The sequence below is a fragment of the Talaromyces proteolyticus genome (assembly GCF_021365285.1).
Source record: "Talaromyces proteolyticus strain PMI_201 chromosome Unknown BGW36scaffold_8, whole genome shotgun sequence".
In the NCBI taxonomy this organism is placed as follows: domain Eukaryota; kingdom Fungi; phylum Ascomycota; class Eurotiomycetes; order Eurotiales; family Trichocomaceae; genus Talaromyces; species Talaromyces proteolyticus.
The window spans coordinates 2,096,990-2,123,462 of record NW_025764284.1 but is presented as its reverse complement, the minus strand read 5'-3'; the positions used below and the strand labels follow the sequence as shown (position 1 = coordinate 2,123,462).

At 30.9% G+C, this 26,473-nt stretch overlaps 4 protein-coding genes across 4 annotated transcripts; 2 read left to right on the top strand and 2 right to left on the bottom strand.

The window, feature by feature from the left end:
* Nucleotides 1–11,731: 11,731 nt before the first annotated feature.
* Nucleotides 11,732–14,168, bottom strand: BGW36DRAFT_463179 (cytochrome P450). Its single transcript, XM_046222201.1, has 5 exons — nt 14,154–14,168; nt 13,690–14,095; nt 13,588–13,622; nt 12,735–13,523; nt 11,732–12,661 (listed from the first exon to the last, which is right to left on the bottom strand). Exons 2-5 carry the CDS (start codon nt 14,087–14,089, stop codon nt 12,113–12,115), a joined length of 1,773 nt encoding a protein of 590 aa, XP_046070785.1. The 5' UTR covers nt 14,090–14,095; nt 14,154–14,168; the 3' UTR covers nt 11,732–12,112.
* Nucleotides 14,169–14,732: 564 nt separating this feature from the next.
* BGW36DRAFT_383042 (cytochrome P450) lies at nt 14,733–17,183 on the top strand. Its single transcript, XM_046216622.1, has 11 exons — nt 14,733–15,019; nt 15,089–15,220; nt 15,321–15,521; nt 15,572–15,641; nt 15,704–15,769; nt 15,831–15,897; nt 15,951–16,097; nt 16,152–16,354; nt 16,410–16,494; nt 16,567–16,733; nt 16,809–17,183. Exons 1-11 carry the CDS (start codon nt 14,803–14,805, stop codon nt 17,032–17,034), a joined length of 1,581 nt encoding a protein of 526 aa, XP_046070784.1. The 5' UTR covers nt 14,733–14,802; the 3' UTR covers nt 17,035–17,183.
* A 3,600-nt stretch (nt 17,184–20,783) lies between these two features.
* On the bottom strand, nt 20,784–21,827 carry BGW36DRAFT_429511 (uncharacterized protein; the record flags this gene model as incomplete). The annotated part of the gene is made up of 2 exons (XM_046220704.1): nt 20,784–21,486; nt 21,547–21,827. 2 exons carry the CDS (start codon nt 21,825–21,827, stop codon nt 20,784–20,786), a joined length of 984 nt encoding a protein of 327 aa, XP_046070783.1.
* A 991-nt stretch (nt 21,828–22,818) lies between these two features.
* BGW36DRAFT_299780 (isoamyl alcohol oxidase) lies at nt 22,819–24,594 on the top strand (the record flags this gene model as incomplete). The annotated part of the gene is made up of 1 exon (XM_046211564.1): nt 22,819–24,594. The coding sequence occupies one exon, from the start codon at nt 22,819–22,821 to the stop codon at nt 24,592–24,594; it is 1,776 nt and encodes a 591-aa protein (XP_046070782.1).
* Nucleotides 24,595–26,473: the final 1,879 nt, after the last annotated feature.

Here is a 26,473-nt window from a genome sequence, read left to right as displayed (position 1 = left end):
ACTGTAAAACGCAATAGGCGTGTAGGCATTAGCCCAGTGTATTCTTTCGTTTCTGTTCTGATGTCACGTAATTGGGGAGGTACTTTTTGAATATTGGATGTGTGTGTGTATTGAGTGTTGTAAAAATTCCTTGTTCCTCCCACCAAATCTACCTAGTTACTTCCGCCTTAACTTCTACCGCTTTTATAGTTGTAAGCGTGAGCCCACTGACATCTGATTGTTCTTCTGCTCCGATTTTGGCAGTTAAGCGTGTCGCGAGGGCAACACACCCCTGTATGCAGTTAACCGGTATGGTGCGGAATTATGCAAGTCTTTAGTGCAACAGCTGTGTCTTCAATTCAAGGACAGGTAGTTACCAATGGCTAGTTGTGGTTCGGAAAACTGTCCCAAATGTCATTCATGCAGCCTTTCATGCCCTTATACAAACCAATTTGAACAAAATCGACCGCAATACTCTTCACTCATTGACATCGGGATTACGCTGCTTTAGGCCATCCACTAATGTGCTAAAAGTGATTAAAACTACTTCAGTGCCACTGTAATTAATATTGCCGATCCCCCTCAGATCCACATGTCCCCAACCGACGATACCTATATATTAATCGGAGCAACCAACGCGCAGCTACAGTTGCGTTAAAACGAACAAAGCAATGGGCGCGGCAAGCTCAGTACGTGCAGTTAGCGACGCTATAATTATCACTTATTCCACATAAGGCTTAGATCACGGCATTATTTATTCATTATCTATTTCTTCAAGGGATCAAAGCTTTGTGATTTATTTGTGTATGACATTGCGTATCTATTAACGCTAATGGGATTCTCCACCTGATAGGACACCACAAAGATTAATTCAGCCACTAGATGATATATAATTAATCTAACCAAATACAATAATATCTTTCAAAAATTTATTACTTACAGCTATTGCCCATTTACTTCTATCTAGTCTTTCTAAGCTCAATTAATTCAGCCAATTTTCTATAAGGGCCTCAATATAGCCTTTAATAGAAAAGATTTAATAAATATTATTAGCCATACTAATAATATAATAATAATACTATATATAAGCCCTTAGAATAAGACCAATAATAGATAAAGTCTTCCAATCTTTCAGTTAATTAAAGAGAGTTAGCTTAGCTGCTAAAACTAGCAAAATACACTTCAAATACAGGATTAGGCTGTCATTTGGTTCGGTTCTGGTCCTGAGTTTCTGAACCAAACCCAAAAGTGGGTCGGTTCGGTTTAGTCCCTAATATTGGAACCAGAACTGAAAACTGAATGATTCTGGCTCTCTAAATTGAAACTGAATCATGTTAAAGAAGAATTACTAATTATAGTTAGATTAGTCTAAGTCTGATCTGATTTTTATTTAGATAACTAAACTATATTAAAGAATTTTTAATTATAGTTAGATTTTATCTTTAAAAATATATTAAAATCTCTCTAAATTTTAATGAATTAGATAGATAAATAATATAAAAATTAGAATTAATTATTTAAATTATAATTTTCTATCTAATTATTGAAATATACTAAAAAAATAGATAGATAATAATGAATATTATAGAATAAATACAGAAATATATATATATATTTTCTTCTATATAATATAATTCAAAAAATATAAATAAAAAATAGAAAAGATATTATCGCTATTTGAATAATTCTTAGATTATAATCTAAATATTAAGAATTTATTATAATATTTATAAAAATATCTAAAACAAAATCCTAATTCAAAAAATAAGAATTTAATTTATGAAAAGCTGCTTTAGAAATGATTATATAATCAATAATAATTATAAAGGATTAGAATTAATTCTAAATATTTTAATATTATTAATGGAAATCCACTAATATTTAAATATTTAGATAAAACTGAATTAAAAATCTAAATTGAATTAGATCCAAATAGGCCTCAAAAAACCATATAGTCCTGGACTTGGTGAACTGAACCACATCAGTTCACTGTATATAGGACCAGAACTGGACCATTCGGGTTTCAGATCGGTTTTGGTTCGGTCTGAACCGAACCAAAATGACAGCCTAATCTTTTATATTATTATTAAAATCACTTAATAGATTATCTTTAAAAATATCTTTAATTAATTAATTTATAATATCTATATGATATAACTCACTTTTAAAGATAGAAGACAGTGGTTAATTAAAAAGATTATTAGATTAACTGATAGAATGATTATTAAAAGATTAAGAGTTTCTATTTATTAAATCTAATTTAAAGATTATATTGATTAGAGTAATTAGGATATTAAATATATATAAGCTATTATATAATACTATATAATATTAAACTGATAAGCAGTTTGTAATTAGTATCTTATCTGTGCTATTTAATAAAAAGAGTGAGACTATAGTAATAATCTAGATATAGAATATGATAAATCAGTTCTTTAATAGTAATTAAAATAAAGTTTTAAAAAGACTAAAGGATTATAAATGATTAGTAAGAATAGATTAAGAAATAGTATCTGTTGATAGGGTGTATAGCTTATAGATATTTAATAAAAACTATAAGCTGATTCTATTATTAATATAACTTATAGTCTTTAATTGATATAAAGTAATTAGCTATAGTCATTTTAAGAAAGAGAAAAAAAAGTGGCAATTAAAGTTAATAGAAATAGTAATAATTAATATATTTTTAATAAAAGAATGAGATAGATTAAAAAAGAAAAATTATCTTTTTTACTTAATTAAAAAGGAACTAGGTTGTTTCTAAAATCAGATAGATAAGATTAAAAAGAAAGAGATAGAGAGTATAAAGATAATATTAAATAAATTTAAAGTTAAGGTTTAAAATGCGATAAAAATCTAGATTTGAAAATGATAAGGATTGATATGAGTCTTTTTCTTGCTAGATTGAGATATTATAGATTTTAGGGAAATAGAAGAAAGAGATAATAGAATATAGAAAAAATAGATTCTATTCTATTAAATAGGATATATACTATGTAATAACTAATTATAATTAATATAAAAGATAATTATCAATAAAATTTATTGATTATTAAGATTATAAATAAGCTGCTTAAGCATATATTTATTTTAATAATAATTTATTATATGATGCTTTGGATAATGGATCTTTCTTGAATCAATAAGATCAGTTATAGTTAAAGCTTATTAGTGATAAATGATCTAGTTTAATAATCTTTAGAATATTTAAAGGTTAAGTTAAGCATTAATTATAGTTACTATTATGATAGCTTAGTAATAGAAGAAATACTAAAAGTTATGTTAATTATATTTATTAGGATGGTTAGGATTTATTTTATAATCTTTTGATATAAGTTTTTAATCATTTAGCATTAAAAATAGCCTATTGATTAAAGATTCTAATTTTAGAGAAGATGTATTATAATGGTATTATAAGAAGAAACTCTCTCTTTTAATAAGCCTGATAATAGAAATAAAAGATTAGAATATATAATAATTAAATATCACTAATTAAGAATGATTATTTTAAGAAAAGAATTAAGATATGATAAGTTAGCTATATAGATTATTATCAGTTCTAAGAGACTATATTTAAATTTAATTTAGAATCATTTTAGATAATTAAAAGGAAATTGATCACTCTTAAATGTCTTTATTAATAATCATTATTTCTTAATCTCTTTATAAAGTTATAAAATATAATAATGAATAAATTGGATTATCTCTTATTAGAATCTTTAGACTAAATAGAATATCTCTATTAAAAGAAATAAAGGCTTTAGTAATTTAATTAATAAAGATTTAATAATAATGCTCTAATTAATTATAATAAAGTCCCTATATTAAATAAAAAGATAGATAAAAAGATAATAAATAAAGAATATATACTAATAAATATTTTTTAAAATAGCTATAGAATTGATAATAATCAATTAATCATAAATAAATATCTAATAGATCTATTATATTCTATTAAAAGATAGAATTGCAGCTAACTAAATTATTAGATTAGAATTAATGAAGTAAAAAATATACTCTATCTAGCTTATAATATAACTAAGATTTAGAACTTTTTAAAACTGGATTTAGAATTTATAAAAGAGTGAAGCATGATATATATTAACCACAGTCTTAATACTATAAATAAAGTTCTAAAACTAGTCATACCAATATTAGCCTTTAGTTAGATTAGATAATACTAAAATTAAAAAAAAAACTAATTAATTTAATATAGCTTTCTTTTAAATCTATAAAGGATTAAAACTAAAATAATTTTTAGCTAATTTTATTAAAATAAAATTTATTATATAGATAATAATAAATATTATAGTATATTAAAGCTAATATCTTCTTCTTAAAAAATTATTTAGAAATTATTAAAAATAGCTTTTATTCTAGATACTTATAAGCTTTAACTTATAATAATTCTTATAGCAGATTATTTTAAAATGATATATTCTAATTAAAAAGATAAGTAAATAGAATCTAATAGTTTTTAAGAGAATTAAATAATATAATAAACTATAGATTAATCTAGAATTAATAGTTAATTAATAGTAGAAATTTATCTAATATTTTATTAAAATAGTTTTACTAATAAGTTAAACTAATTATATATATAGATCTAGCTCTATTTATTTTAATTATATAGATTATAAATCTATTAAAGCTTCTTAATAGATATTAATATAGAGATTAACTATATATAATAATATAATATCTAAATTCAATATTAATCTTTCAGCAAAATTGTAAGGGCTAGGGTTGGTAGAGCGTGAATATATTGATTCCTATGTCGAATAAGGCTTCAATAGTATGTGCTCTGCGTATAGATAGCTATTTGCTATCCCCTTTTACTATGAGAATTTAGCCCAGTATTTATAAGTGATATCTTTAAATATATAACTCACTAGCATCCATATTATATATATTATATAGAATTAATATTAATCTCTATACATTTAAATAGAGATATTATAACTATCTCTTCTTTTTAAAAGACATGGTCTCATGTTTTATTTAATATTATTAGATAGATCTTTTTAACTATTATAATCTATATAAATTATAAATATCAATTTAATATAATAATAAAGATATTTATATATAAAATGATATACTTTATAATATTGAATTTATTTTCTCTAATAGTAGAAAAAAAATATAATTTAATATATTTATATTTTATTAGATAGTGTATAAATCTCACCTTTTTGTTATCTTATAATTTTTTTTTCTTAATATAGCTTTGAATTCTATATTCTTATCTTTTAGCTTCTTTAAGATTATTACTGTTATTATAAATGGATTTTCTTGATTTTTAATCTCTAAATAGTTATTTATTATATTTTTTACATTTTTAATACTATTTTTGGATAATATTTAAAAATATTAATATTTTGAAATATTTATAGATAATTACTACATATTATTTTATCCCTCTAGCTATTCTTTATATCCCTACTATATCTACTTTATTTATTACCTAAAGTATTCAATATATCAATACTTAGACTATTATTCCTCACATTTAAATAAATTCGAATAAGCTTTAAAATAATATTTAAAAATATTTTGATTTTAACACTAGTTTATAATATTTTAGAAATTTTTATTTATTTTAATATTAAATTTATTCTTTAAATTCTTCTTTATAATTCAGAATCTTTTTTTTATATCTCTATTCTTCTTTAAAAAGAACATTTAGCTTTAAATACTGAAATAAACTGATAATTCATAGACTATCATTCTTAAATCTAAATTATTATTATATATTGATTTAGAATATATTATATATACCATCAAATAAACTCTTATAACTACTGATTATTAGCTTTATCTTTTTAATCATTCTAATATATCAACAAATCCTAAGATTTTAATTTATATATTTATTCTTATTAATATATTAATTACTTCTATTTTTATAAATAAATCTTTAAAAGGTGTAAAGCTTTTATTAAAAAGTAAAAAAAAAATATATATATTAATTAGATTTATCAGAATATATTTAGCTTTTAAAGATCTAATAAATATTTTTTAAAACTTAAAGATTTTTTAAATTTAAATATATTATCTCTTTATATTATCTTCTACATTTTCTCATCTATCAAAGTTATTTATATAAAATATATCCTAACTAGCAGCTATAAAGATTCATTCTTTTATAGTTAATATTCCTATAATATATTTAATAGTATCAAATCTCTCTCTATTTATATCTAATCTTCTTACAAACATAATAAGATATCTAAATATCTTATCTAGTGTTAAATTTATATTTAAAACTTAATAACTAAAGCTTTTAAATTTTATATTAACAATCTCCACTCTAATAATATAATATAAAAGATATGCATTCTATATAAATAGAAGTATTATTAATATCTAAAAATAGATTCTTATATTTATATAATATTTTATATTAATATATCAAAGATTTCTTTTCAATTCATAGTTTATATTTAAAAAGCTATTCAGCTATACTTTCTTAATAATATAACTATTAATCTTCAGATAATCAGAAGACTTAATCTAGAAATATGAGACATAAAAACTAGTAATATCTCTAAAAATAATTCTTTTAAATTAGAAACTGTAAAGACTAGTAAATCAAAAATTAAGAAAAATAAATATTATATATACTATTACTCTTATTCTTTTAATAATAATACTACTCCTTTAAAAGGATAAAAAAAAGTTTATCACAATATAAATTCACTAAAATTAGATAATAATAATGATTTTTATAGAGCTTCCTATTCATCTTATCTAATAGTAATAGTTATTATCTTTTTAAAATCTCCTTTAGATTCTATTCTTTCTATATCTTTAATCCTAATAAATCTAACTCTCAATCTTATTACAAATCTTATTTTCAAATCTATTCTTTTAGACCTTATAATTATAAATTAGATTTATATAACAATAAATTAAATTCTTTTTAATAATTCTATTATAAAGACTAATCAATCTATTAAATCTTTTTTTTTTTAAATATAAAAGTGATTTCAGCCCTTATTTATCTTAATTTATTAATATAAATAAATATATTAAACTCTATATTAAAATAGATTTAAATAGAAATAATAATTTTGTCCACTATTGCTCTCTGAACAGTCTCTATTTAGTACCTATTTTCCATACATATTGTTTATATATATAGTACCTATGTACTTCCTTATTAGCTGCTTATATAATAGCGTCTGCTATAACATTCATTGGTCATGGTTTATCGATTCTTGTGACAACTATATAGAATCAACACCAACCTCTATACATTCAAATAGAGGCATTACAAAAATTAAAAGCTATTCTATAATTATAAATTAAAATATAATTAATAATATCTTATAAATAGATTTCTAACCTACTAAGAATAGTAAATAGAAAATAATCTCAGGGTTTATATTAGATAGAGTTATAATAGATAGTATATAATATACTTATTTGAAATGATCTTAGTTTATATAGGAGTAAAGAGCTAGAAGATAGTTGAATAATAAAATCTACTACACTTTTCATATATAATAACTCTTTATTAAGTAAGCAATATTTTTTTTATTAATTAGATAATTAATTAGATGACTAAGATATTTCTAAATAATTATTATATAATCTAGATAAATTTAGAATATATCTAGTTAATATAGCTTTACTTAATTTTATAGATCTAAAGAGATATCTATAATATAAGATATTAAAAAGTATATCTAAGAAATAGTCTAGAAATATTAGAAGAAAGAAATATTAATTATTTATATAGTAGTTTAGTTATCTAGTGATAGCTATAATAGAATATTAAAATAGATTAATTAAAGATAAATATAGTATAGTTAACTATAGATTTTAAATATTTAATTATATAGAAAAAGATATAGAAATATTAATATATAATATAGAAAGAGTATTTTTAATTAAGATAATCATAAATAAATATAAATATAGAGTATTTTTTAAATATTTATTCTAAAGATAGAGATATAGATATATAAATATATAGATATAAATAATATATATAAAGAATATAATATATATTATCTAAGCTGATTAAAATTTAATAACGTAATCGGACACCCACCTGCCACTGACACCCACCCGCCAGTTTCTCTCCGAGCGCGCGTTCTATATTGACTTTATAACTTTAACGCGTTAATATGCTACTAATTTGAGATAAATTAATATAAAAATCTATTAAGATTGAGAACAAGATTTAATTAGTTATTTCTGATTTAAAAAATAAAAAGATTTTTAATATTCATTAAATGGTAGCTATTTATAATATTCTATATATAACTCTCTAAAATCGACTTAAGGGTATCCAATAAAAGACTGAAAAATGTATTAATAGCTATAAATTGACTAAATTTGAAGAGAAATTGCTTATTAAATAAATCTTAGATTTAAATAAGTGAGGATTACTTTTCTAGCTATCTATAGTATAAGATATAGTTAATATTCTGCTTTCTTAATATAGTAATCAAGAAATTAATAAAAAATAGATATATCAATTTATTAAATATTGCTTAGAGCTTAAATTAAGATTTTTATAAAGATATAACTATGAGTGTGCTAAATATGAAGATCTAAAGATAATTAAAGAATATTTTGATTATATATAAGAGATTATATTGTAGTATAATATCTTATTAAAAGATATTTATAACTTTAATAAGATTAGCTTTATTATGAAGCTTTATATCATTATTAAAGTTATAACTGGAAATGATTAATATAGTAGACTATATCTATTATAGTCTGATAATTAAGAATAAGTAATTATAATTGAAGCAATTAATTCTTTTAGATAGACTTTATCTTTATATATGATTTTTAAAGCTATAAAATATATATAGTATAGCTGATTTGACATTCTTTTAATTAATTAAAAAATCATTATTAATGATACTGAATGGATAATAAATAATATTAGAATGCATTGATTTAAGTATTACTTTATTTTTCATATTATAAATTAAAAAATAGAAGGATATTAAATGCTTATTCTTGATGATCATAGAAGTTATTTAATTACTAAATTTAATTATATATGTACTAAGAATAATATTATTCTAATTTATATATTTCTATATTTCTTTTATCTTTTATAATCTTTTAATGTCAGCTGTTTTACTATTTTAAAATAATAATATAGACAGCTTATTAAATAGTGAATAAAGCTTAAATTTAATTATATTAATAAAATTGATTTTCTTACTATATTTCTAAAGACTCATATGATAGTATATAAAGCTAATATTATTTAAAATAGCTTTACAGTAACTAAATTAATATTATTTAATTTAGATTAAGTTTATTAATAATTTACTATCTAATTAAGAACTCTAATCTTTTCTTTAAATTAATTAAGTAATACTTAATCATCTTACTTATAAATATCTTAAAATCTATATTAATTTAAGTGTTAATTAACTATAATTAAAAGACAAATAAGCTGATATATAAGGAATCTCTTTGAAGTTATTAATAAAATAATTAATTAGATATTAAAAGCTTATAAAATAAGTATTAATAAGCTTTTTATTATATAAAAGGAAGCTTATGATTTATAGATTATAAATGAGAAAGAGAAGTAAAAATATAGATGATCTAGAAAGTAGATATTTTATAAGTAAGGAATTATTAGAGAGGAAGTTTAGACACTTATACTAGATTAGATTGAAACATCTTAAATTGATATTATTGCTTTAGTTAAGCCTGAGCTACTAGCCTTATAAGCGCGTATATACTACTAATTTCAGTGTAATAAATATGAAATTTGAGAATATAGAAAGCCTTAATGCTCTAATTATATTAATAATTAATTTTTTGTATATAATTATCATTTTTAGTTAGAAATTGAGCTTTGAAATCAATATAGATCGCGCGCTCGGAGAGAAACTGGCGGGTGGGTGTCAGTGGCGGGTGGGTGTCCGATTACGTTAAAAAAAGATTACTTTATTATATTATAATTTTAGCTAGAGTTAGCTATTATAAAGATCTATAATTCAGAATTTTATAAATTATATAAAGTATCTATTACTAATAATAAGATAGATAAACTAGATTAAGATAAAGATCAGTATATTAATATAATAAATCTATCTAGTTTAATTTAGAATCTTATTATATATATAATAATCTATAGTAAAAAACTTAATATAATTAAGATGATTCATATAAGACTTATAGATATAATAATAAAAGATTTTAATAGAGAATATAGTTAATATATTATTAAATAAATTTATATAATATAAATATTCTAAATAAATAATATATTATAATAATTAATAATCTTTAATTATTATGAATCTTTTTTTCTTTTTTTTTTATCTAATATAAGACACACTTTACTTTAAAATAATTATTAGATCTAAATTTATAACTATTAGTTAGATAATTATAATTAATCATAATAAATTTAATATAAATCTATTTATAGAATAATTAATATCTATCTCTGTAACAGGAATAGACCCAGGGAGCATGTTCAAGCCTAATCCGGCAGGACCGGGGGACTCAGGGATACCCCAGAGGCAATTATAATATATCACAATTGATACTATAAGATCCTAGATATGATGTCAGTACTCCTTATCTCGCTATATATGTCTTTATCTAGTTAGATTAGATATTAATAATCTAAGATAAGGACTTAGATATATAGGCTTAATTTCTTATCTAAAAAGAGAAAACTAAACAATATCTTTTATATAATTTTTGATATAACTTTCAATATAAGTCTACTTAGCTTCAAATAGTCTTCAGCTCAAAGTCTTCCTTAATTATATAACTTAAACTGATAACTCTCTCCCTAGTAGCATTGCTCTATAATATCAATATTAATCGGTGAAGCTTTAACTCACCCACATCGAGTCTATCCAGACACCCCCGGACACGATCCTGCCAGACCGTGTTACAATCTCTTATAAGAATAAAGCTTGATTAAATCTATTTATTTTATAATTATTTATTTATTTTTATTTGGATTATATTTATTATAAGCTTTTTAATTTAGATATTTAATATTATAAAATTATAATTAATAATAGCTTTAATAAGATTACTAATTTTTTAAATATAATATTAGTTCTAATTAGAATAATATTAATATAAGCTTATTTATCTTAATACTTGGTTTTAGTTCTAGTTATAATAACTGTATATAAGCTTTCAGATTCTATATATTTAATATTTATTCTAGTTAGAATGACTTAATATAAGCCTTCAGATTTAATAGATTTAATATTTATTCTAATTAGAATGATTTAATATAAGTCTTTAGATTTTATATACTTAATATTTATCCTAGTTAGAATGACTTAATATAAGCTTTTAGATTCTATATACTTAATATTTGTTCTGATCAGAACGATTTGATGAGAAGTCTCTAGATTTAATAGGCTTAGTGTTTGTTCTGATTAGGATGACTGCATGAAGGCGACTAGAGATAAGAGGTGGAGTGAGAATCTAAGTTAGGATAATAGGAAGGATAGATCTGGCAATCGTGGACGGTAGAGGGAGAGCGGAGGAGGGGGAAGTGAAAGCTGGAGAGGACCTCGCCCGACCCGCCCTCCCCCTACCCCGAACCCCGACCCCCCGCGCCCCCCTGATATTAGACAAGCCGACCTTAGGAACAACGCCAATTATCACAGCGTCTCCATGGTGGATTGGATAGAGAAGCCTTCGAGTAATTAGGCAGTGTTCCGATTTACTTTGAATAACACCCCATAGTTCAAATGTCGAGACCCCTGAGATCGCTCATCCGATCAGAATACCTTCAATCAATCATCTGATTCTATTGGACATGCCCAGCACTAGCCAGTATCTCAATTTCTCGTCCTGGCAGATATCCATTTTAGCTCTAGGCGAGCAATGACTATGGAAGCTTTTTTATTTGTTGTAGTTCAGAGTAAAGTTTGATTGCCATCTTCTTATAGGGTATACATGAGGTTATTGCGAAGGAAACGGGTCAGTGATTTTTATTAGCCAACTGGCTATGCTTAGTACTTGTGTATAGATAATTCATGCAAGTCATCTGAACCTACTGGTCAGTGCCTTCATTACAATATCACACTCCTTTTCGGGTACATGGCATTCCACACTGGCGGTCCCGTCCAACAAGCCGCCAGACACCTTTCCCAGCCATTCAATGCCCCCTTCGCACAAACTGCAGCGGCACGGGCCTCTGAAGAGACAGCGTCGGCGAAGAGGCACTATCATTGAGGATGGCCTGTGTCCGACACCTGGCATCCTCCCACGATTCTGATTCTCCCACCGCAAGCTCTATTCGATAGTGTCGAAAAATCATGGTCACTATCGCCACAAATTCCACTTGTGAGAACCTTTTTCCTAGACATCCACGGGCACCGTCACTGAATGGAAGGTAGGACCCCTTTACAGGACTTCTCACAGGAGGAGCTCTAGAGGTGATGTCAAGCGTCTCTTGAGCATCTTTATCTTTGTCCATACCTTCCGGCCAGTCGCACTTGCATCTTATGTCCCAATTGTGAGGCTGATAGACTAATGCGTTTTCCCCCCAGTACCTCGGATTGTGATGCAATGCATTTAATGATATGTTGACATTGACATCTTCTGGGATAACAAACGGGGAACCATGCAAGGTTACAATCTGTGATTTGCGACCAGTCGACTTGTTTATGGCAGTCAATGGGGGATAATGGCGTAATGTTTCCATCTATACGGAAAATGCGTTAGAAACCGCACTACTGTGTAGTAAGTCGAGATAAGGGCGTAAAACTTGCCATCACACAATATGGAGCAATCAGCTTGGGTAATAGAATTTCCTCCCTCCATTCTAGTGGATTCGCCGCGTCTTCATCATAGTCAATTGCCGTATCAATGTCTTGAATCAACCATTGTTGAATATCAGGGTGCAAAGCCATGAGTATAAGGGAATATTTCAACGAATCAGCGGTTGAATTGGTGCCTGCAAATGCCAAGATAAACATATTGCCCATGACCTCTTCATCTGATAGAAGGTCTTGTTTCTCTCGGTATTTTTGGCTTTCAGAGTGACAGATACCTTGTCTCACCAGCCCAGTCAGCATATTGCTGGCTTCTTGATAATGGCCAGTAAACGTCAAGCTCTGCTTCTGCTTCCGTGTTTCAGTCCAAATCAAATTCTCCAGGAAGGTCCGAACCCAAGTAGCTGATCCGTGGACAGACCGCCAGCTACTTGGACCATATTTCAGAATGCCGTCAGGAAATACCAGCAGTTTAGTTAAGTTAGTGATTACTTGTTCCATAGCTGCTGCAAAGCTAGAGATTCCCCCTACGTTCGGCGGATCCGACTCGTGTGTTTTCCGATTTAATTGTACAGTGACGCCAAAACCCACCGAGAGAATCACACGGAGGACGAGGAATTCCAAATCCAGTGAAATGTTTGGGACTGTAGAGATAGTGGCGCCGTGATTCGTCCACATGGAGAGTAATTCTTGCCCGAGGATGAGGCTCTTCCTCCAAACTTGCTTGTGGATAGTGCTGCCAAATTGGGAAGCCGTAGCCTTCCGGTGCCGCCGCCAGGTCGCTCCTCCAGACTGGTGTGGTAACGCCGCTTAGCTCAAATGAGTCTATGATAATCAGAAGATCCCATTGACCTACCGAGACAACGTTTTCACCAAATATGTTCAACAAAGCTAGGGTGATACAGTTTAGTATTTGTATAATAGTCCCCTATATCCGGATATCAGGTATGAGACTTACAGTACGGCCAGTTGGGTTTCACAAAGTCATATTTGCTTCTAGTAATGATCTCTGCTGCGAGCTCTGCATCGGCAACTTCGATTGATAAGCTGCCCGGCGAGACCACCAGGAACACATCTCCATACTTCTTGTGAAGCTCATGTTTAGCGACAAATCGCCAGTCAGGATACCATAGGTCAAACCACTCCGACTGTCGAAGCCGCAATGGTAGCTGTGAGATAAGCGGACGGTAGAATCGCTTCGTCAGCTGCCACAGCACACCATCTTGTAGAATAGGCATCCAAAAAATGGGAAGGTTCATAGCACGCGCGGCGAGAAGAGATTTTAAAGATCGAACAAAACATTGAAAAGGGTAGTGTAGGATGGCGATGAAAGCAAGAGTTATGATGTATTTCTCCATTTCTAACTTGATGACAATCATTAGTTTTGTTTTTCTTCTACAAGCACAGAAAGAATGAGCTTACCTACTTACGGTGGTCGTATTTTGGTTGAAGGACTGGAGATGGAAAAAGTGATTCGTTTGAGATAATTTTGCGAATGGTGGGGGGATGCTCCCTTTTGCTGCAGTCGGTATGCTGTTGATATTGTCGGTGAAAAATCAGGATCGATGAATCGTTGACCTTTGTACGAGCAATAATGATATGTCATTTACGTTGGGCGATGATCAATCATACTGCAGGCCGATCATATGTGTTAGACCTTAGCTCGAGGGCAATTGACGAAGAAATCCGGGAATAATTTGATATACTGTCTCCATCGGCAGCTCACTGCTTTTCTGGGAAATAGTAGATGACTTAATTTGGACGTCGGTCTGATATGGGGTGCAGTCTATATGTTGTCTACCAGTCGTAGATGCGCCTGAGAAATGGGTTCATATGCAGTGGAACAGTGTTAAAGTTAAATTTGCATTTCTCGCAGCAAAAATATGCATGGTGTGGGCCTGGTAATGTGGTAGTTGTGGGTGCGATCGTTTGTACACCGCTACTTCGTAATTACATACACTGGCGAAAGTATCATCTGTACCAGTACTCACCTGTTGACTGAATACATCTACTCACGTATTTAATGAAGCCTACGGCCATTCTCCATTGAGCTCAATCCCAATCCACCACAATGGGCACTATATCCATAATGCCCTGGGCATTTGCTATTTCGCAAGGTATTTTGACTTACCTATTCGGTTTAATCATGTACCGGGTGCTATTAAGCCCAATTGCGGCTTTCCCCGGGCCATTTTTAGCCCGTACTACATATTTGTACGAGTTCTACTATAACTGGATTAAATGCGGCCAGTATTACCTAAAAATTGAGGAAATGCATCAGAGATATGGTGAGATTCTCTCCTGATCATGAGCTTTTTTCTTTGGATAATATTTGAATGCTTATGGTTCATGTGCATGCCCGATCGTTCGAGTCACTCCCACAGAACTCCACATACGAGACCCCCTTTACTATAACCAGCTCTTTGTAACACATGCTGTGAGAAAGTCCAATGCCTACAGTCGTTTTACGCAAGGAGCAGGCTTTGACGGTAGGTGGATTCATCCTTCTTTCTAGATTCCCGTCCAAATCAACATACTATGATTACTAGGGGGAAGAAGTTTTGCTTAATATGGCTGAGTCGCATTTAGACATCACTGCTATTTCAATATCACACGATATCCACCGTATTGTGCGAGCGCCAATGAACCCTTTCTTTTCCAGATCAGGGCTTCGTCGCGTCGAATATAGGGTCGTGGAACGTGTTCGAAAATTATCCTTAAGGCTAGAATCGGAAGCAAACACGGGCAATCCGGTCAATCTCAACGATGCTTTCGCCTCCTTGGCAACTGGTAAGTTCAATTCATCGCTGGACAGGCTTTGCTGATAATTGTATCGGTAGACGTGGCTTCCGCAATCTTTCACGAAGAACCTAGCAACTTCCTAGAGGATGAGAAATACAATGCAAGTTGGTATAGATCTCAACACTTGGCTTGTACAAAGAGCGAATATTACTTTCTGACACAATTTGTAGGTGGGAAATATTAAGAATGGGCCTTACGACGGTTCCGCTCCTTGTGGAGCTTCCATGGATAGCGCGGTATATTTAACAGTTGAATGAATCTAACTAGTACTTAGAGAAATAATTAACCATGAAACAGAGCCATCACCACACCAGTTATCAAACTACTTACGGAGAGGTTGACTAATTGGCGAATATGGGATGACGTGAGCCTATCGACCTACCGATATGACAACTGACTCGTACTGATCACTCGCAGAAATCCCGGCGACAGATCCAAATTACACGAACACGGCCCTCGGCTACAGCTAAAACTCGCTCTGATAGAACTGTAATGGATAGTCTTGTCCAAGATACCCAGGCCACATCAATCCTTGGAGAAAAAGGCTTTGTGCGGTTATCTCAGGTAAGCATTTTCTCATGTTCTCTACAACAGTTCACGGCCAACTCAGGAGGGCAGCTTATCCAGCAAGCTGGGACGCATAACGTGTCCCAGACGCTGGCTATCATTGTCTACTTTTTGCTGCGGCATGAAGATCAGCAGGAGGCATTACGCAGGGCTCTGGAGCCGCTTTTTGCAGGCGATGCAGCCCAGGCCGCCCCTTCCCTACAACAAATGGAAAGGGTGCCGTATTTGACAGCATGTATAAAGGAGGGGTTGAGGTATGCCTTTTCCTGGCTTAAATACGAAAAACTTCTATTAACTTATTCATGGTAGGCTAGCGGCCGGGAGCCTAAACCGATTTCCGCGGGTATCGCCCGATGCAGAGCTAAGCTTCAAAGACTGGAAAATTCCAAAAGGGGTATGCCATAAATACCAATGCATGTTTTATTTGTCCTGTTTAATTGGAGCTGAACACACCTTGCATATTTAGACTGCCATCTCCATGACCCCCTACTGGATACATATGGACCCTGAAGTCTTCCCAGATCCTGGAAGCTTCAATCCGTCGCGCTGGCTCTGCAAGCCAGCGAAGCTGGCAACCATGCACCGCCACTTCGTCCCCTTTTCCAAGGGGTCACGAACATGTTTGGGGAAAGAGTGAGAACCCAGAATATCTCCATATGGAAAATATGAGACAAGCTGACAAGAATTATCACTACTTTGTATGTATAGTCTTGCCTATATGCAAATGTACCACGCTCTCGCGCAGCTCTTCCGACCCGAGATGCCGCAGATGACGGCATATGATACGGAAGAAAGGGACGTAAAACCAGTTCTAGGGCTTATGTTTTCTTTGCCAGAGCTGGATGCTCGAGGTTTGAGAGTAATGGTGTACAACAAGACCTCGTTGCATACCGCAAAACTACGCATGAAAGAAGTACGGCCTCCGAAGGCTTAAATTAGATCTGTGCTGCACAGCTGGCAAATCAAGTGACAGCCACAAGAAGGAAACAAATGGCCACTGCAAACACAATTGAACCGAGGATGGCTGATGTTCTCTTCGCTGTATCTATTATTCTAGCAAGAAACAATAAAACATGAACTGAGCAATTCAATAAAGAAAGGCCACCCGAGGGTAGGGTCCAGGGAAAATGGACAAACGCAAAGTCGACTGAAAGAGTTGCCTGGTTGTGACATAGCCCCTTGCCGGACTTCTGAGTGCTAGTCCAAGTTGTCGAGCTCTCAACGCCTGTGAAGTCGAGAATCAACCTCCCTTTATTATTCTGGAAACTTGTACCATTAGAATAATATATTAATCCAGCAGCTATTAATATCTTTAAATAAATAATATAATATCTATATCAATTTAAAACTAGATACACTTTAATAATAGTATATCTATATTAAATTAATAAATATAATATCTTCAGCCATAAAAGCTATTTAGAAAGATTAAAAACCATTAAATATATACTATTCTAATATATATAGTAATAATAATAATAAAAAACTTTATATAAAGATCTTTTAGAAATAAGAGTTAACAGATCTTCAACAGTAAAGAGTATTTTAAAACCATATATATTAAAGGATTCTAAAACTACTAAAGCTCTATTAACCTTTATAAAGGCTATTAACACCTTAAAAGATTAACAAAATATCATTAGACAGGCTTAAAAAGCAAATCTATAAGAATAAAAGAATTTAGTAAGAAGTGCTTTAATAAGTCTTCTAATAAAATATCTAAAAAAGCTTTAAGAGAAAGGATGATAGAGCTAAATAATCTATTATCAATAGATAATATCTATATATATAGCTTTTAAAAGAAGATCTAAAGCTTTATTAGTCCTAAGAAAGCTCTTAAATTACTCTATATAGATAAGCAGCTTAAGATAATAAAAAAGTTAGATTAACTATAATATTTAAAACTAATTAAGAGTAATACTATAAAAGAGTAGATATTTAGACATCTAATAGATCTCTAGAAGCCCTAATGGTACGTGATCTTTATAGCTTATAGCTGGGTAAGGTCGTAAAACTTGAATAAATAAATAAATAAATAAATTACTAATTATAATTAGATTAATCTAAATGTAATCTATTTTTTATTTAAATAACTGAATTGTATAAAAGAATTTTAAATTATAATTAGATTTTATTCTTAAAAATATATTAAAATCTCTTTAAATTTTAATAAAATAGATAGATAAATAATAGAAAAATTAGAATTATGTGAGGCCTGGCAGCAGCGAGAGCGCTGCAGGCTCACAGAGGCTTATAAGCGTGCCAACCCTGGAATTGGGCAATGGCCCAATTACCTCAGTATTACTTTTTGGCATTTAGAGGTTGGCAGTGCCAAGGAGCCTTACAAATTAATTCTTTAAATTCTAATTTTTATCTAATTGTTAAGATATATCAAAAAATAGATAGATAATAATAAATATTATAGAATAGATATAGAAATATAGATATACTTTCTCTATTAGATATACTATATAATATAATTTAAAAAAATAGATATAAAAAATAAAAAAGATATTATTGTTATTTAGATAATTTTTAGATTATAATCTAAATATTAAGAATTTATTATAATATTTATAAAAATATCTAAAACAAACCTTTAATTTACAAAAATAAGAATTTAACTTATAAAAAGCTGCTTTAGAAATTTAATTAATAAAAATTATAAAGAATTAAAATTAATTTTAAATTTATTAATATTATTAATGGTAATCCACTAGTATTTAGATATTTAGATAAAACTGAATTAAAAATCCAAATTGAATTAGACCTAAATGAGTCTTAAAAAACCATATAGTCCTAGACTTAGTGAACTGAACCACTTTGGTTCACTGTATATAGAACCAGAACCGGACCATTCGGGTTTCAGTTCGGTTTTGGTTCGGTCCGAACCGAACCAAATGACAGCCTACCTTTATCTAATTAGATTAGATATTAATAATTTAAAATAAAGATTTAGATATATAAACTTGGTTTTCTATCTAAAAAAGAAAATTAAGTAATATCTTTTAAATAATCTTTAATATAACTTTATTTAATTTTAAATAGTCTTTAGCTTAAAGTCTTCTTTAACTATATAATCTAAACTGATAATTCTCTTTCTAGTAGCATTGCTCTATAGCATTAATATCAATCAGTGAAGCTTCAACTTACCTATATCTAGTCTATCTAGACACCCCCGGACACGGTCCTGGCAGACCGTGTTACAAGTAGGCTGTCATTTGGTTCGGTTCAGATCGAACCAAAACCGATCTAAAACCCGAATGGTCCAGTTCTGGTCCTATATACAGTGAACCGATGTGGTTCAGTTCACCAAGTCTAGGACTATATGGTTTTTTAGAACCTATTTGGGTCTAGTTCGATTTAGATTTTAATTTAATTTTATCTAAATATTTGAATACTAGTAGATTACTATTAATAATATTAATAATTTAGAGTTAATCCTAATTCTTTACAATTTTTACTAATTAGATAATCATTTCCAAAGTAACTTTTTATGAATTGAATTTATATCTTTTGAATTAGGACTTTATTTTGGATATTTTTATAAATATTATAATAAATTCTTAATATTTAGATTATAATCTAAGAATTATTTAGATGATAATGATATCTTTTCTATTTTTATTTATAATTTTTAGATTATATTATATAGCTAATAGTTAATTTATTTATTAGAAAAAATATATATATATATTTCTATATCTATTTTATAATATTTATTATTATTTATCTATTTTTTAGCATATCTTAATAATTAGATAGAAAATTATAATTTAAATAATTAATTATAATTTTTATATTATTTATTTATCTAATTTACTAAAATTTAGAGAGATTTTAATATATTTTTAAAGATAAAATCTAATTATAGTTAAAAATTCTTTTATATAATTTAATTATCTGAATAGAAATGAGATTAGACTTATATTAATCTAATTATAATTAGTAATTCTTCTTTAACGTGATTCGATTTCAGTTTAGAGAATTAGAACTGTTTAATTTTCAGTTCTAGTTCCAATATTAGGGACCAAACCGAACCGACCCACTTTTGGGTTTGGTTCAGAAACTCAGGACCAGAACCGAACCAAATGACAGCCTAGTTACAAGTGCTTAATTAATATAAATTTTAAAAAAGATTTATTATTAAATTAAAGTAGAGCGTATACTAAGTATTAAAGATATAAATTATTAAATTGAAATTAGGAAAATAGAAAAAATGAAGAAAGAGTGACTATAATATAAATATAAGATTAAAAAATATTAGAAAGAATTAGCTACTTAGAATATAGAGAGCAATCCAGTAATTTTGATTTTTGAATTAGATTTTAGTGCTTTTCTTTTCACTACTCCTGATACTTCATTTATTATAGATAAGCAGAGGTGGAAGAAGTAAATCGAATTTTTTTGAGCCTATCCCAAAAATTTGACATTGAGCTGAAATTTCTACTGAGCCGGTGCGCACCAAAAGCGGGAGCGTTGGTGCGTCAGGCTGGCACGGTTACAATTGAATTCTATTAATCATAAACTACTACGATCAATGAACCAGACACAACGCATAGCGAAATTCGCTAGTCAATTTCCAATCATATAAGCCTATTCCTAATTATCATCAAAAAAAATAAATCGACAATGCAAAAGAAACGCATATCAAATGTGGACACCGCGGACACAATACCGCATTTATCCCTCACGCTCACGACGTTCATCGATTTTATTGGCAGTATAAGCAACCAGCATGTGAATAGGACCACCGCGAATCGGACGTTTCGGCTTTCGTGCAACTCTTGACTGCGAAGAATAATTTCCAGCCGCATATATCATGTCGTAATTGTCGTTGCGGTCATAAGGCCCATGGCCGGTTTCCCCAGTCTCTTCTGGCTCAGTAGGCTCGTAAACAGCCTTCAACCTAGTACTCAGAGTGAATCCAGTCAGAAGCATGATGTAGACGATAAGGATTTCCTCAACCACGGCCATGACCAGCTGGATGGTTACGTTGCCAAAGAACATGCTGAAAGGAATGCTATGTTCCGGGTCCTCAGGGTTATATGTCCAATGGCCGAATGTGCTGACGATGGAGTAGATAATGCGAACCAACAAGAGCGGGGTGCAGATAGCGACAGCCCCAAGAATGCGGTGCTCACCCGCCTCGATTTTACTGTAGCGGGACCAAGCCATAAGAATTAGAACCACCAAGGCGACCCATGCCAGGAGGTAGAGAATGAGACCGGCTTTGAATTTGGAGTTTGTCATGCCCTCGGTTAAATTGCTGGTGCTCTCAATACCAACGATGCTCAGGATGATACCCAGGATTGCGATAAACCCGCACAAACGGAACAATTGTGGCGAGAATCCTTTGCCGGTGTTTCGCTGGATGGAGTCATTGCTGTTGTATCGCACGATTAGTCCATATGTCCCTGGAAAGGAAGATAGAAATTAGGCCTACACTCGCGACACGTTATATATGAGACCCAATGTCAGTGGAGATATTCCAATCGAGCTGCATATAGCCCACGCAGTGGTTAGGCCATCACTAGACTTGTTGATGGTTGCTAAATAGCAACAATTGCCAACGACTCTGAGGATAGAGAATAGGATAAAGAAGTACCAGCCGGAGCTGCGACCAAAGCCATGGCGCCAGGCTAACAGCAAAGCCAGGAAGAGGGAGGGGAAGAAAGCGATAACCTCCAGGATGGCGATGCCGTGTCGGTAGTCGATGGTAGGCATGATTGGGGAGTATTCTTTCTTTCGCTTCTTTTCTTGAATAACTTTTAAACTAGAAATCGAGGCTTTGGCAAGAGTCGGGGGTTTTATGCTCCAACAGGGCATGCTAGTGACGATTCCCAACTGGTTTCATATCGCCACCAGGGGCAGTGCTGGCATTGTATTAGCCACGCAGGGCAATTAGTACGCAAAGCTTAAATGCATTAAAAATATTAAGAATATAGCCCCCACTAATGGTTACTGCTATTAAAGCCAGTGCTCGGTACTTACGCAACATCTCGATTGCTGTATTAGGCCTAGATCTGACGGGCGATTTTTAGCCAACGCGAGTCCGTCAATCAGAGCGAAGAATCTAGATGTTATTGTTGGCAATCTAGGTGTTGCGTGATAACAGCTGAGCTTGGACGGATAGTCAATTTACTATAAACAGATTTAGAGTATGCCTAATTGGGCAAGTGTTACGCAGAGAGGCTCTGGTTGGATAACCAAATTATCACTTTCACATCACCAACTCGGTCCTACGAGAACCCTCGATTAAGTCGCTTAGAAAGCTCTGGTTGTTGCTTAACTAAACCGTCGCAAAGGATGCCCGGTTAGGTACTCTCGATGTTAATCTCTCCCAAACACGAACAGACCAATCCAATCGACGCTTTAAGTACTCAGTACGGTATCCTTCGAATATGGGTCCCAACAACTTCAGTCAGCTGGATATGTACTAATTACTGGAAGAAATCTTAAACGTCAAGGCAGGGGAAATTGCACGTGTAGAAATAGCTAGTCTATTGCTAAAATTATACTTCGTTACGTATTCGTTAGGAAGAAAAGGTAAACATTCAATGCTGGGGGCTAAGATCCGAAATGAGATTAATAGCTCCAATGGACCTATCTGGGTATAAATGCTACCGGATGTCGAAACCTGGTAACTTCTGAATTTACAAAAACACTTTTCCTACCTAAGTACCTAAGTATAATTTACCCATTTAGACTTTTCACCATGTTACAAATATCATGGCCTGGGGTGGTCTTTGGCCTTCTCACGTCCACGTCAGCGACACCCTACCCCAAACCCAATAATCCAGGGTACAACTGTACCCCTGGACAATCTTGTTGGCCGTCGAACGATGAATGGGAGAGTTTCAACAGCAGTCTATCCGGAAACTTGTACCGCACAGTTCCTTTGGCAGCGAGCTGCTATTATAACTCTCCACACTACGACCTTTCGTCCTGTGAAGTTGTCGCAGAGAACTACACAATAAATCAGGAACGAACTACTGTATACGGCGCATCATCAATACTAAATTGGGAATCATGTCTGTCTCAAACTTGTGCTCTGGATCCTTTGAACCCGTCGGAGGTTGTTTCCGAGGAGTGTTACCTCGGCCGTCTATCTTCATTGTATGTTGATGCTCGCGAAGCAAGTCACGTAGTCACTGCTGTTAAATTCGCGAAAACGCATAATATCCGAGTAAGCATCAAAAACACAGGACATGACTACTTCGGACGCGCTAATACCCCCAACACTCTTGCAATCTGGACTCACAACATGAAAAATATGACGTATCATTCAAATTTCACCGCTTACAATTGCCCTGTCTCGAACGGGAAAGACATCGGAGAGATTGGAGCCGGTGCTCAGGCAGCGGACGTGTACGCCTATTTCCAGAATTTCAATATGGACGTGACTGGTGGCAACGAAGGATCGGTTGGCCTTGCTGGCGGGTTTGGTCAAGGCGGCGGCCACGGTGTCTTTGGCCCTTCGCATGGCCTAATGGTGGATAATGCGGTCGAGTTTGATGTTGTGACTGCAGACAGCCAATTCCGAACAATCAACCAGTGCAATGACCCTGAGCTCTTCTGGGCTATGCGAGGAGGAGGAGGAGGCTCCTTCGCCATTTTAACAAGCTATCGCTTCCAACTCCATCCTGCCGTGAAACTCAATGTATACTCGTTCATAGCCAGATTTACGACTCAAGGCAACGAAACTGCCAACTACCCTGCACTGGAAAAGATTCTTACACAACACGCAGCTTACCAACCCGTTTGGTCACACAATAACATTTCAGGACATGCTTACTACTGGCCGAATCAAACCGCAATTTACCTCGTCCTGCCTTCGAACAATGAAACTGCATTGAAAGCCCTAACTAGTGAATTTTCCTCCTTCTTAACGAATCAAACGGATATTCATGTCATCGAGAGCACTTACACTACCTATCCCACATATACCGATTTTCTGACGCTTACCAATGCCATCGCGAAACAGCTAACACGAGGCGGAATGTTCGAAATTCTTGCAAGTCGGCTGATACCGAAAACGTTATTTGAATCTAACAGCACGATAACCGACTTGGTCGACGCCGTGATTCAAGGAATGCGCCTCAGCCAAAAGATCATACCCGGTGAGACCTCCATGGCCCAAATAATTATGACCACACCTGTGAATCACCAAAATGGCGACACGACAAGTGTCAATCCTGCTTGGCGGACGGCTCTCTGGCATACAATTATGTCAGGTGGGTGGTATGAAGCGCTTTCTGTCTCAACTGAGGCAGAATTAGTTGAGTCCTTTTTGGAGACCATCGAGCCACTCAAAGAGTTGACACCTGGCGGAGGATCCTATTTCAATGAAGGTCACTACTTGGAACCGGAATGGCAAGAAACCTTTTTCGGATCGAACTATCCCGAATTGCTTCAGGTAAAGAAGAAGTATGATCCTACCCATTTTTTCGACTGTTGGAAATGTGTGGGCTGGGAGGGTCCATCAGAGTAAGTTTATTTCATTATTTTATCTGATGATTCCTTTCGCCAGGGTGAGTTAAAGGCTAACCTTGGAACGCGTGTAGTACCTACTACTGCTACAGCTCAAATGCCTAGTCTCACGACCGCAAAGGTCGTGCCTGAATCGTGTGCCTGTCGTAGCTATCGTACCTACGAAGTAGGTTTAGTAACTTAGAGCTAACGTAATCGGACAGCCACCCACTGCTTCCGAATTACGCGTTCTATGTTGATATTATAATTTGAACACGTTAATATGCTATCAATTCGCAACAAAAATTCTCCAAAATTGGCTGAAGTAGAAAGAAAGATTCAATTAATTATAAGCTTAGTTTTAATTATAATTAAAAATAAGTCTACTTATTTTATTGAAATTTAGAGAGATTTTAATATATTTTTAAGAATAAAATTTAACTATAGTTAAAAATTCTTTTATATAATTTAATTATCTAAATAAAAATTAGATTAAATTTATATTAATTTAACTATAATTAGTGATTTCTTATTAGCATGGCTCAGTTTCAATTTAAAGAGTTAGAATTATTCGGTTTTTGATTCTAGTTCTAATATTAAGGACTAAATTAGATTGATCTACTTTTGGGTTTGATCTAGAAACTCAGGACCAGAACTGAACCAAATGACAGCCTAATTGTAACACGGTCTGGCAGGACCGTGTCCGGGGGTGTCTGGATAGACTCGATGTGGGTGAGTTGAAGCTTCACTGATTGATATCGATGCTATAGAGCAATACTACTAGGGAGGGAGTTATTGGTTTAGATTATATAATTAGAGAAAGCTTTAAGCTAAAGACTATTTAAAGTTAAGTAGACTTATATTAAAAGTTATATCAAAGATTATATAAAAAATATTACTTAGTTTTCTCTTTTTAAATAAAAAATTAAGTCTATATGTCTAAGTCTTTATCTTAGATCATTAATATCTAATCTAACTAGATAAAGATATATATAGTAAGATAAGGGATATTAATATTATATTTAAAGTTTTATAATATCAATTATGATATATTATAATTGTTTTTAGAATATTTCTGAGCTCTTTAGTTCTATTAGATTAAACTTAAATATATTCTCTAAATCTATTTCTATTATAGATTTCCTCTTTTAGAAAGATTTAGTCTTAAATCAAGTTTTTAATAGATATAAATAATCTTATATTAAAGATATAGAGATTCTAAGATAGAGATATTAGTATCAATTTTAGAGATATTCTTTTAAATAATAATATTAAATATAGATTAGTACTTTTATATATATATATAAATATATATTTAAATATTCAAAATTTTTATCTCTTCTTTTTCTCTAAATAGAGAATATAGCTAGATAAATTACCTTCTAATCCTAATATATATAGATGAGATTTGAAGTTTATAAGAATATCTAATTAATAAATATATATATATTTATAATAGTCTTAATTTTCTTATTATTCTTTTTTATTATTTTTTGAGATAATATCTTATAAATCTATATATATATTATTAAAAATGTATAAGTATATAACATTAATATAGCTATTTAATATAAAAAATCTCAACTCTATCTAGATCTTTATATATTAAGTGTAATACTTATACTTAGAAATCTCTATAAAAGGCTAGTCTTCATAGTTAAAAGTTGAATAAAGCCTTTATTTATAAAATAAGAATAGATATATTTAAGATAAATGATCTTTTTTCTATTAAAGCTATCATAGCTTTAAGTCAATATCTAAGTAAATTATTAATAATATAAATCTAAAAAGCTATATTATATTAATATAACCTTATATCAACTTTAAGTTAACCTTAAGTCAACTTTAGATAAAAGAATTCAATATTAATATTATATAATCTAATAATAATCCCTCTACTT